Genomic DNA, 10751 nt, shown 5'->3' on the forward strand with positions numbered 1-10751 from the left:
CGTTTCATCGTGGTCCTACCGCAGTCCCACCGCGGTCACGGTGGATGGAGCTACTGTGAGGCAGAATACTCGTCCATCATCGCGATCGCGGTGCGAGGAAATTCTTTTTTTTAAAATTTTTTTAAAGTTACATGAGAAAGAGAAAACAACAGCATTCGTAGGTTGCCTCCCATACAGTGCCTGATTTAACATCGCGTCACAACGCATGCTCGGATAATAATTCCTCATTCGCGTACTGGGGCTCTTCCAACATTATTATCTCTCTATCCCCTTTCTCTTCTGCCATTCCAAGGTAATGTTCCAACCTTTGCCCATTCACTGTGAACTTATTCATCCCATTTTCTTATTCAATCTCAACAGCTCCACTTGAGAACATTTGCACCACTCTGAAGGGTCCTGACCATCGGGACTTCAACTTACCCGGAAACAACCTCAATCTTGAGTTGTATAACAACACTAGCTCTCTGGATTTGAAGTTTCGGTCCACAATGTGCTTATCATGCATTAGTTTCATCCTTTCTTTGTACAATCTAGCACTCTCGAATGCCTGGAACCTGAATTCATCTAGCTCATGTAACCCAGTGACTTTGTTGGTGCCTGTTGTCTCCATGTCCAAGTTCAACTGCCGCAATGCCCAAAGTGATTTATGCTCGAGCTCTACCGGAAGGTGGCATGCCTTTCCAAACACCAACTTGTATGGTGACATACCAATCAGAGTTTTGAAGGCTGTGCAAAATGCCCACAATGCATCATCTAGCTTCTTCACCCAATTGGTCCTTGTTGCATTCACCGGTTTTGTAAGGACACTTTTAATTTCCCTGTTGGACACTTCACTTGCCCGCTCGACTGTGGGTGGTACGGGGTGGTCACTTTATGATGAACTCCATACTTTTCCAACAGTCGTGCGAATGTTCTATTGTAGAAATGGGTTCCGCCATCACTAATTATAGCTCCCGGGGTGCCAAAACGTGTGAAGATGTTCTTCTTTAGAAAGCTTGTTACTCCTTTTGCATCATTAGTTGGGAGAGCCACTGCTTCGACCCACTTGGAAACGTAGTCAACTGCTACCAATATGTACTTGTTACCATATGAGCTGACAAATGGCCCTATGAAGTCGATCCCCCACATGTCAAAAACCTCCACCTCTTGAATTGTGGTCATTGGCATCTCGTGTTGACGAGATATGCTGCCTGTCCTTTGGCATTCATCATAACTTTTGACCCAAGCATGGGCATCCTTGAACAGAGTTGGCCAATACAAGCCCGACTCCAACACCTTAGCTACTATCTGAATTCCTCCAAAATGTCCACCATATGGTGAAGCATGGCAAGCCTGCAAAATAGAATGTTGATATTTCTTGGGGATACACCTCCGGATCATGTTATCTACATATATTTTAAAAAGTAGAGGTTTATCCCAATAATAAGACCAACAATAACGAAAGAACTTTTTCTTTTGAATTGAGGAGAGTTCATAAGGTACAATACCACTTGCTAAATAGTTAGCAATATAAGCATACCACGGTGCCTCCTCCATTGTCATTACTAGTAACTGCTCATCTGGGAATGTCTCTATTATGTCCTCAACCTCTACCTTCTTTTCAGCTCCTTCCAACCTTGAGAGGTGGTAAGCTACTTTGTTCTCTGTCCCTTTACTGTCACGGATCTCTAGATCGAATTCTTGTAACAAAAGAACCCAGTGAATCAAGCGTGGCTTTGACTCCTTCTTTTCTATCAGGTACGTATTTGCTGCATGGTCAGTATAAACATAACTTTTGAGCCAATCAAGTATGACTTGAATTTTTCGAATGCAAAAACGACAGCCAACATCTCCTTTTCCATCACGGTGTAATTGAGTTGTGTACCGCTTAGCGTTTGGCTTGCATAGTAAATCAGGTGCATCAATTTATCCTTTCGCTGCCCAAGACTGCTCCTATAGCATAATCATTTGCGTCGTGCATGAGCTCGAACGGTTGCTCCCAGTTGGGTGCAACAATAATGAGTGCATTCACCAATATCTTCTTCATCTCCTCAAATTCCAACCTGCAATCATTAGAAAATACAAAGGGATGATCTTTTTCAAGGAGTTTGCATAAAGGGTTAGCAATCTTAGAGAAATCTTTTATGAATCGCCTGTAGAACCCGGCGTGCCCAAGGAAACTTCTCACTGCCTTGACTGAAGTAGGCGGTGGAAACTTCTCAATCACGTCAACCTTAGCATAGTCAACCTTGATTCCCTTACTGGACTCTCGATGCCCCAAGACTATCCCTTCTTGTACCATAAAATGGTACTTTTCCCAGTTCAGCACTAAATTTGTCTCCACACATCTTCTTAGCACTCTTCTTAAGTTGTGAAGACAGTCCTCGAATGAATCCCCCACCACAGAGAAATCATCCATAAATACCTTCATAATGTCCTCCACCATGTCCGTGAAAATGGCTAACATGCACCGTTAAAATGTCGTCGATGCATTGCAAAGCCCAAAAGGCATTCTCCGAAAAGCAAAGATGTCATACGGATAGGTGAATGATGTTTTATCTCTATTTTCGGGGGCTATTGAGATCTGATTGTACCCCGAATATCCATCCAAGAAACAGAAGTGAGATTGCCCAACCAACCTGTCCAGCATTTGGTCAATGAATGGCAAGGGAAAATGGTCCTTCCTGGTGGTTGTGTTCAATTTTCGATAATCCATGCAAATCTGCCATCCCGTGACTGTACGAGTCGAGATCAACTTGTTATTCTCATTTTGTACGATCATCATTCCTCCCTTTTTCGGCACACACTGAACAGGGCTGACCTAATTGTTGTCTGAGATGGGGAAGATGATACACGCATCTAACCATTTTATCACTTCCTTCTTCACCACCTCTTTCATATTTGGGTTCAGCCTTCATTGATGTTATCTGGAAGGTTTGTGCCCTTCTTCCAAGAGAATCTTGTGCATACAAAAAGCTGGGCTGATACCCTTTATGTCCGCCATGGTCCAACCAATGGCAGTCTTACATTCCTGTAGCACCTGTAGGAGCTCCTCTACTTGCACATCTAGCACACCAGATGATATAATAATAGGTAAAGTAGAATCATGCCCTAAGAAAACGTACCTGAGGTGAGCTGGGAGTGGCTTCAGCTCCAGTTTGGGTGGTTCCTCTACTGATGGTTTTGTCGGTGGTGTAGCCCTCTTTTCTAACTTAAGGGACTCGAATTGAGGTTCCCTCTTCCAGAATCCTTGGCCTTCGAGTGCCACGACCCACTCTACCAACCCTTCACCATCCATCTCCTCGAAATTTGTTAGAAAGCCCCTAATGGATCTTTAGTAGTCAGGGTCTCATCATCTTCGTGCAGGATCATATCCACTACCTCCACTAGGGAGCAATTAGCATATTCACTGGGTCTCCTCATGGATTGCTGAACATTGAATATGACTTCTTCATCGTTCAACCTCATTTTTAATTCCCAAGTTTCATAATTGATCAGTGCTCTCCAAGTGGCTAAGAATGGCCTCCCTAAAATGATAGGTATCTCTTCATCTACCTGGAAATCCAGAATAACAAAGTCTGCAGGGAATACAAATTTCCCCATTTGTACCAACACATCATCAAGAATCCCTATCAGCCTGTTAACCGTGCGGTCAGCCAGTTGCAAAAGCATCGAAGTCGGTCTAGCTCTGCCAATGCCCAGTTTGGTATATATGGACAGAGGCATCAAGTTTATGCTGGCTCCTAAGTCATATATTTCCTTTGCAAAGGCATAACTCCCAATAGTGCACGGAATAGTAAAGCTACCTGGGTCAGACATCTTTTGAGCCATGGGTCTTGTCACTACTACACTGCAGGTCTATGTCAGAGTTACTGTGGATAGGTCTTGAAAGTCAAATTTTCATGACATTAGGTCGTTCCTCATCTTTGCATAGCCTGGCATCTCCATCAAAACATCCATCAGAGGAATATTCAATTGAATTTGACGAAGCATCTCCATGAATTTCCTGTATTGATCTTCCTTGTTTTGTTTTGCTAGTCTCTGAGGGAATGGTGTAGGTATCACCCTTTGTGCACTGCTTGTTGGCTTCTCTCTGTTGGGGTTCAGTGGAACAAGAGGTACCACCTATTCTGTAGCTTGTTCACTCTCCTTAGCCTTACCCTTATCATCTTGAACATGTTCAACCACCACTTTAGTAAGTTCTGCTGATTCATCTACCTCCAATGGAGCTGGAGTGGCTGGCGTAGTCTCTTTGCTGGATTGTGCAACTTCTTGCTCCCTGTCTAAATCTCTCCCATTCCAGAGACTTATGGCCATCAGCTGATTCGGGTTTTGCTCCTTGGGGTTAATGTTCATGTCTACTGGCAATGTTCCCTTGGGCGGTTGTTTAAGGACATGGACAGCTGCCCCAATTGAGTTTCAATATTTTTTATTGCTGAGTCATGAACTGCCAACTTTTCCTGCATCTTACCATTTGTTCCAATGAGTTGTTGAAGCAACCCCTGATCTCTACCATGTTGTTATCTTATTGCTGAGGAGGTGGTTGATATGCCAACTGTTGTTGGTTCTGTTGTGGATAGCCCTGTTGTCTCTGATATGGCACCATTTGGCCTTGGGGCTACATACCTCCAGGTTGTGGCATGCTTGGTCTGTACTGCTGATTGGGTGCTGGTCTCCATTGTTGTCCTTCTTTTCTCTGACCCCCAAAGTAGTTGACATAATTCATATCCTCTCTTAACCCTTGGTTGTCACCTTATCCACTCCATGAACACACATAAGACCGATTAATGTAGGGTGTACACAGTCCTCCATTTGTTATGTCAACAATATGCACTTGCTTTGTACCCATATCATCAATCTTCTTAGTCAATATACTCATCTGAGTCATGGGTGTGGCTATGTTCTCTACATGCAAATTATTTAGGTCAAGAGGAACTGAATGCATTATTGGTGCCAGTGTTCTACCCCTCGTCATCCACCTCGAATTATGGGACATCTTGTCAAGAAGGATTTTGCACTCAGTGAATGTTTTACACAAAAATGCACCCCCAGTTGAAGCATCTACATTGGCCTTTAGATTGTCTGCTAACCCCATGTAGAATCTCTATCCAAGCATCTGATCTAGAATACCATGTGGGGACACTTCACTAGTATCCCTTTGAATCTTTTCCAAGTTTCCTTCAAGGTCTCAGTAGGTTGCTGCTTGTACTGCAATATCTCATCAATCTGTCTTGCAGTCTTGTTGGGTGGGTAAAACTTGTTCAGGAACTGCTTGACTAATTCCTCCCATGTGACAATAGAATTTATTGGCAGCGAATTCAGCCAGGTCTGAGCTTCCCCAATCACAGAGAACGGGAACAGTAACAGCTTGATAGCTTCTAGGGTCACATTTGGCTGTCTTTGGGTCACACAAATCAACAAAAAAAATTCAACTGTTGTTGAGGGTCTTCAATGTGTTACCCGGAGAACAATCCCTTATTCTGCAGAAGGTGCAACATGTTGTTAGTGATCTGGAATGTCTCCGCTTATATTGGGGGCACAGCAATGGCAGTGGCTAGGTTGTCAGCTGGCTTATCCCTGATGTTTCTGTTGACGTTGTTTACGTCACCCATATCAATTTCAAGTTGGTGTGTTTGTTCTGATTGTTTGCTCTTCTTGTTGGCACAGTTCAATGCCCTGAATATTTTCTCGGGGTCTGAGAGTCCTGCAAGCAGTTCTCCAGATCTCGAAGAATTCCTAAGCATACACCTGAATCCCACAAGAGTTCAAAAATGAGAATTTCAATGAAAAACAATTTGTTTAACACCTTAGAAATTTTATCTAAACTAATAATTCCAACACTACTTCTAAGTTGTAATAAATAACACCGTTAATTTCCCGGCAACAGCGCCAAAATTTGATCACGCCCAACTTTGCCTTCTAAAAGACAAAGCGGTCATTGCAAATATAATCCGATTTTAAGTCTGGAGTCGAATCCTCAGAGAACTAACCTATCTATTACAACTCTTAGAAATGCTATTATCAACTCAAACAATTTCCAGATGCAAGATTATCAATAAATATTGGGTTTTTGTTTAACTACTTCAAATGATATTAAAAATAACAATATGCTAAATCAAAGATAATTCAATGGTAAAAAGGTCTAGGGCATTGATTTTCCCAATTGCTAGTTTAAATCTTAACTATTTTTCTATAATCTCGCCGTAATAATCTATGAGGATTATGAGCTATGGGTTATCGTAATTATCTCTCGATCAACTACGATAATTTACTAGAGCATTCTCTCAAACTACTCTAGCTGATAATTTGTGCAGCTCTGGATTATCCTTGCAAAGTTTCGTTATCTCTAACCCCACTTTTAAGTTCAAGTAATGAATCTCTTCAACTACCCAAAAGTGGTGTTGTTCAACAGCAGTCTAACCTAGTATTCTTTCTCGAACAACACAAGGCAATTAGACACGATTAATCAAGGGCCCATTCAATTAATCACCATACAAAACGTAGTTGAACAATCATATAATAAATACGGCTCGATTATAACAAAGTTGAGTCAAAACCTCATCCAATAATTGGTTCCATCAACCCTAGATCAAATGTTTAGCTACTCATAACAAAGCAAGAGAAAACTACTAAATTGTTCATAATGTGAAATTGCAATAATAAAGAGAAGATAGAAAAACTCTAATGTTTGGTTGATCTTCTCACACTTGTTCTTGCCTCCAAAGTAGTCTAAAAACGAGCTTAATACTTTCTTAGGCGAGCTTCTAGAGTTTATAAGGGTTTAGAATATATTTTCCCCGAGTTACACTTTGGTCCCCGAAATTTCTAGCAACTACACAATTCACCGCGGTAAACTATGGCGCGACCGGGTGAGAGCCAAACATTCTGCCTCGCGTCTATGGCTTGCTGCGGTCCAACTGCGGTCCACCGTGGTCACGGTGGATTCAAACCCAGTCCACTTTTTGCTTCTTTCCGCTCGGGTGCTTCTTGATTGGATGTTTTCTTCACATTATTGACTCCAAAACACTCCATAGTTCTTCCTAAATTGGATTAGTCATTGAGAAGCAAAAGAACACCAATTAGAGCATTTTGTTATCATTTAGCCTATAAAACAACAATAAAGCATGGTATAATTAGGGTGTAAATATCATCTATGTAGCCTATTATCAGTGATGTCGTGCCATGATTATGAGAATTAATGTACAAAGGGTGATGCCGTGATGTTTCCGTTGTTTCATATGGTGAGGACGAGAGTAAAAGCACGAAGGGTGATGCCGTGCACGTGTTACTGTTTCATTATTCTTGTTGATACAAATGAGATGTTCATTATGCTTCTCTATTGGTTTACTGTTAGAATTTGATTTTTCCCTGCAGCATGTCCCTTTCCCATCTTTATCTGTTAATTCCTGTTTTTATGGTTCTGTTATATATGATTTAACTGCACAGATTTATATGGTTGTCGTGTCCTAGCCTTGTCACTACTTCGCCGAGGTTTGGCTCGACACTTACCAGTACATGGGGTCGATTGTACTGATACTACACTCTGCACTCTTTTGTGCAGATTTCGGTGTTGGACCGTGTGAGTAGCTTGAGGTAGATCTGCTGGCATTCGCAGAGCCTGAAGTCCCCTTCTCCCCGTTTTAGTTTCTTCTGTCTCTTCTATTTCAAGAACAGTTATACTTCTTTCATACTTGTGTTTGTAGTAAAAATCTTAGTCGTTCGTGGATTGTGCACCCGATCTTTAGGGTAGCTATGTATTAAACTGTTGGTTTGCTATATCACTTCCGCATTTCTTAATTATTTTGCTTAGCTAATATCTTATTCGATGTGATTAATAAAAATGGTGGTAACAACTGTAATTGTTGGCTTGCCTAGATTTCACGAGTAGACGCCATCACGACTCCCGATGGTGGAAAATTCGGGTCGTGACAGAATGACAATGTTTTTGATACTATTTCTTAGTTTAACATTGGTTTATAATGAAAACGCATAACTTAGTTTATTTTTTTCGCTAACAGTCATGTAATTTAGTCATACTTATTTTAGCATGACTTAGTACTTTTAGATTATGTTTTATTTTTATTATGACTTACTAATTAGAAATATTTATTTTATTATTTATTATTAAATATTTTAGGATAATTCTATATTATTTTCTATAAAAATACATTATATAGTTGTATCCTACTAGGCCGAAAGAAATATTTGAAGTACAAGTTATATATTTTGTGCTATGACGACTTTACTGGAAAAAATCAAAAAATTCAAAAAATCCAAGAAAAATAGAGAATTGGTTTGATTTATAGATTTAAAAATCAGACACTATTGGTTTGGTGAATGAAAATTGCATACTTCAATTAAATGTCAAAACAAAGAAATCTTTATGATAATTTAATCTAAGCATGTTAAATTATGTGACCAGCTCATCTAAAATTAAGTTATTGACATAACATATGATTATTTACTTAATTATTTTCTCATCACGTTGTGATGATCTGATAGGTCTCTTTGAATTTTAGCCTTTATTTTTGTGTTTCGAGACCACAACTAGCTACGTTTAGTGTTCCTTGATTTGTGTGCATAATCCGTACCTTATTTTGGAATGTTTTTATGTGGAGAATATAAGAAAATATAAATTTTAACCTTAAAAATAATTTCAGTTGATTACGATCAACATTTTGTGTAAACGGACCCAGATTAGTGTTTTACCAGTCCTGGTGGATCCATATCGTGATTTGGGACATGGGTGTATGCCTGAAATCGAATTCGAAAGTCCCTAACTTGATTTAATGTGATTTGTTGAAAACTGGTAATTTGAAGGCGTAAAGAATTGTAATGATCCGACCGGTCGTTTTGAGTATTTTAACCTCAATCCCCTATTTATTTCCTCCTCTATGTTATATTATGGTTTTGTGAGTTGCGGGGGGTGTTTGGTTTTGGTTTCGGGTGAGTTTCAGAGTGAGATGAGACATTCAGTCCCTAAGTTGGAGCTTTCAATTGAAAGAATTGACCGTAGTTTGACTTATATGTAGATGACTCCGGAATGGAGTTTTGACTATTCCAGTAGCTCCATATGGTGATTTTGATCATAGAAGCGTGTTCGGATGTAGATCTGGAGGTCCATAGGTCATTTTGGCTTGAATTGGCGAAAGTTAGAAAGTTGAAGTTTGGAAGGTTGAGAAGTTTGACAGGGAGTTGACTTTATTGATATCGGGGTCGGATTCTAATTTCGAAAGTTTGAATAGGTCATCGTGTTATTTATGACTTGTGTGCGAAATTTGAGGTCAATCGGAGTTGATTTGGTATGGTTTGGCATTAGTTTTGGAAGTCAAAAATCCATAGTTTCAATATGCTTGAATTGGGTTGCGATTCTTTGAATCGATGCTGTTTTATGTAATTTTTGGCCTCGAGTAGGTCCGTTACGTGTTTTGGAACTTGTTGGTATATTCGGATAGGGTCCTGGAGGCCTCGGGTGTGATTCAAATTGAATTCGAAACATGTTTGGACTTGTTTGGTTGCTGAAGTGTTGCTAGGACTGGTGCAATTGCACCTGCGCCTTTTGGGTCGCAGGTGCAGCACCAAATAAGCAGTGGTCGAGCCGCAAATGAAAATTTTAGCATACCCAGTTGGGACCGCAGGTGCGGTCCATATTCCGCATAAGCGGAAGCACAGGTGCGGAGGGGGCATTGCAGGAGCGAAGTTGAGTGAGCAGGGGAAGGACCGCAGGTGCGATCAAAACTCCGCAGAACAAACCGTAGGTTGTAGAAGTGTTAGCGCAGGTGCGCTTGGGTGCCTGCAGATAGGCATTCTCATAAATTAAGTCATGGCCGCACCTGTGATGGAATTTCCGCAGGTGTGGATCTGTAGAAGCAGTTGTTGGCCTGCAAAAGCGAGATCATTGGGCAGAAAAGGCCTAATTTCGATGTTTGATCTCATTTTCATTTTTTGACCTAAAAAGCTCGGTTTGTGGCGATTTTTCGAGAGTTTTTCAAGGAAATCATTGGGGATTTTAAAGGCGATTTGAGGTCAGATTTGAGTAATTATTGTATGGTTGGACTCGTTATCGAATGGATGTTCGGATTTTATAATTTTGGTTGAATTTCGAGATACCGGCCCGATTTGACTTTTTGAGTTGACTTTTTACTTCTTTGAGTTGACTTTTTACTTCGAGAGAAAGGCTTACTAATGGATTGAGTTAGCATGTTTTGAGGTAAGTGTCTTGCCTAACTTTGTGTGGGGGAATTACCCCTTAGGATTGGTGTTGTTGTGTGAAATTGTGATATGTGAAAGCCGTGTATGCAAGGTCACGAGTGTGAACACAGGCTAAATGTGGAAATTCACCGATCTTAGCTTTGTAGACTCCTTTCATGCGTTAATTGAGTTACCTTAACATATTATATTCCTCATTACTAGGCTATCTTCGAATGTTCTACTTGTCTTATCTCTTACTTATTAATTGCTCTATATGTTTAGTTAAAGTTGTTGTTTCCTCCCTTCTTATTCATTATTTAACCGTGAGTTCTTTGTTTAAAGTCGTTATTCTTGGAATATCTTGTTGTTGAAATTTGTATTGAGTTATAAAGGCCTTGATTCACATTAAGGTGGGACTATAAAATGTGAAATATTATTCTTCTCGAGTTACTCATTTCCACTCATTATTGTTGAGACTCTTGTGTTGTCACGACCCGGAATTCCCACCTTCAGGACTGTGATGGCATCTAACATTTCACTTGCTAGGCAAGCCAACTTTAGAGGATCTTTAAGCCAATTTT

At 40.4% G+C, this 10751-nt stretch overlaps 1 protein-coding gene across 1 annotated transcript; it reads right to left on the reverse strand.

Moving 5' to 3' along the window:
* Positions 1-3291: 3291 nt before the first annotated feature.
* On the reverse strand, positions 3292-3810 carry LOC138877673 (uncharacterized). Its single transcript, XM_070157299.1, has one exon. It carries the CDS (start codon positions 3808-3810, stop codon positions 3292-3294), a length of 519 nt encoding a protein of 172 aa, XP_070013400.1.
* Positions 3811-10751: the final 6941 nt, after the last annotated feature.

This window comes from Nicotiana sylvestris, chromosome 9, assembly GCF_000393655.2.
Source record: "Nicotiana sylvestris chromosome 9, ASM39365v2, whole genome shotgun sequence".
In the NCBI taxonomy this organism is placed as follows: domain Eukaryota; kingdom Viridiplantae; phylum Streptophyta; class Magnoliopsida; order Solanales; family Solanaceae; genus Nicotiana; species Nicotiana sylvestris.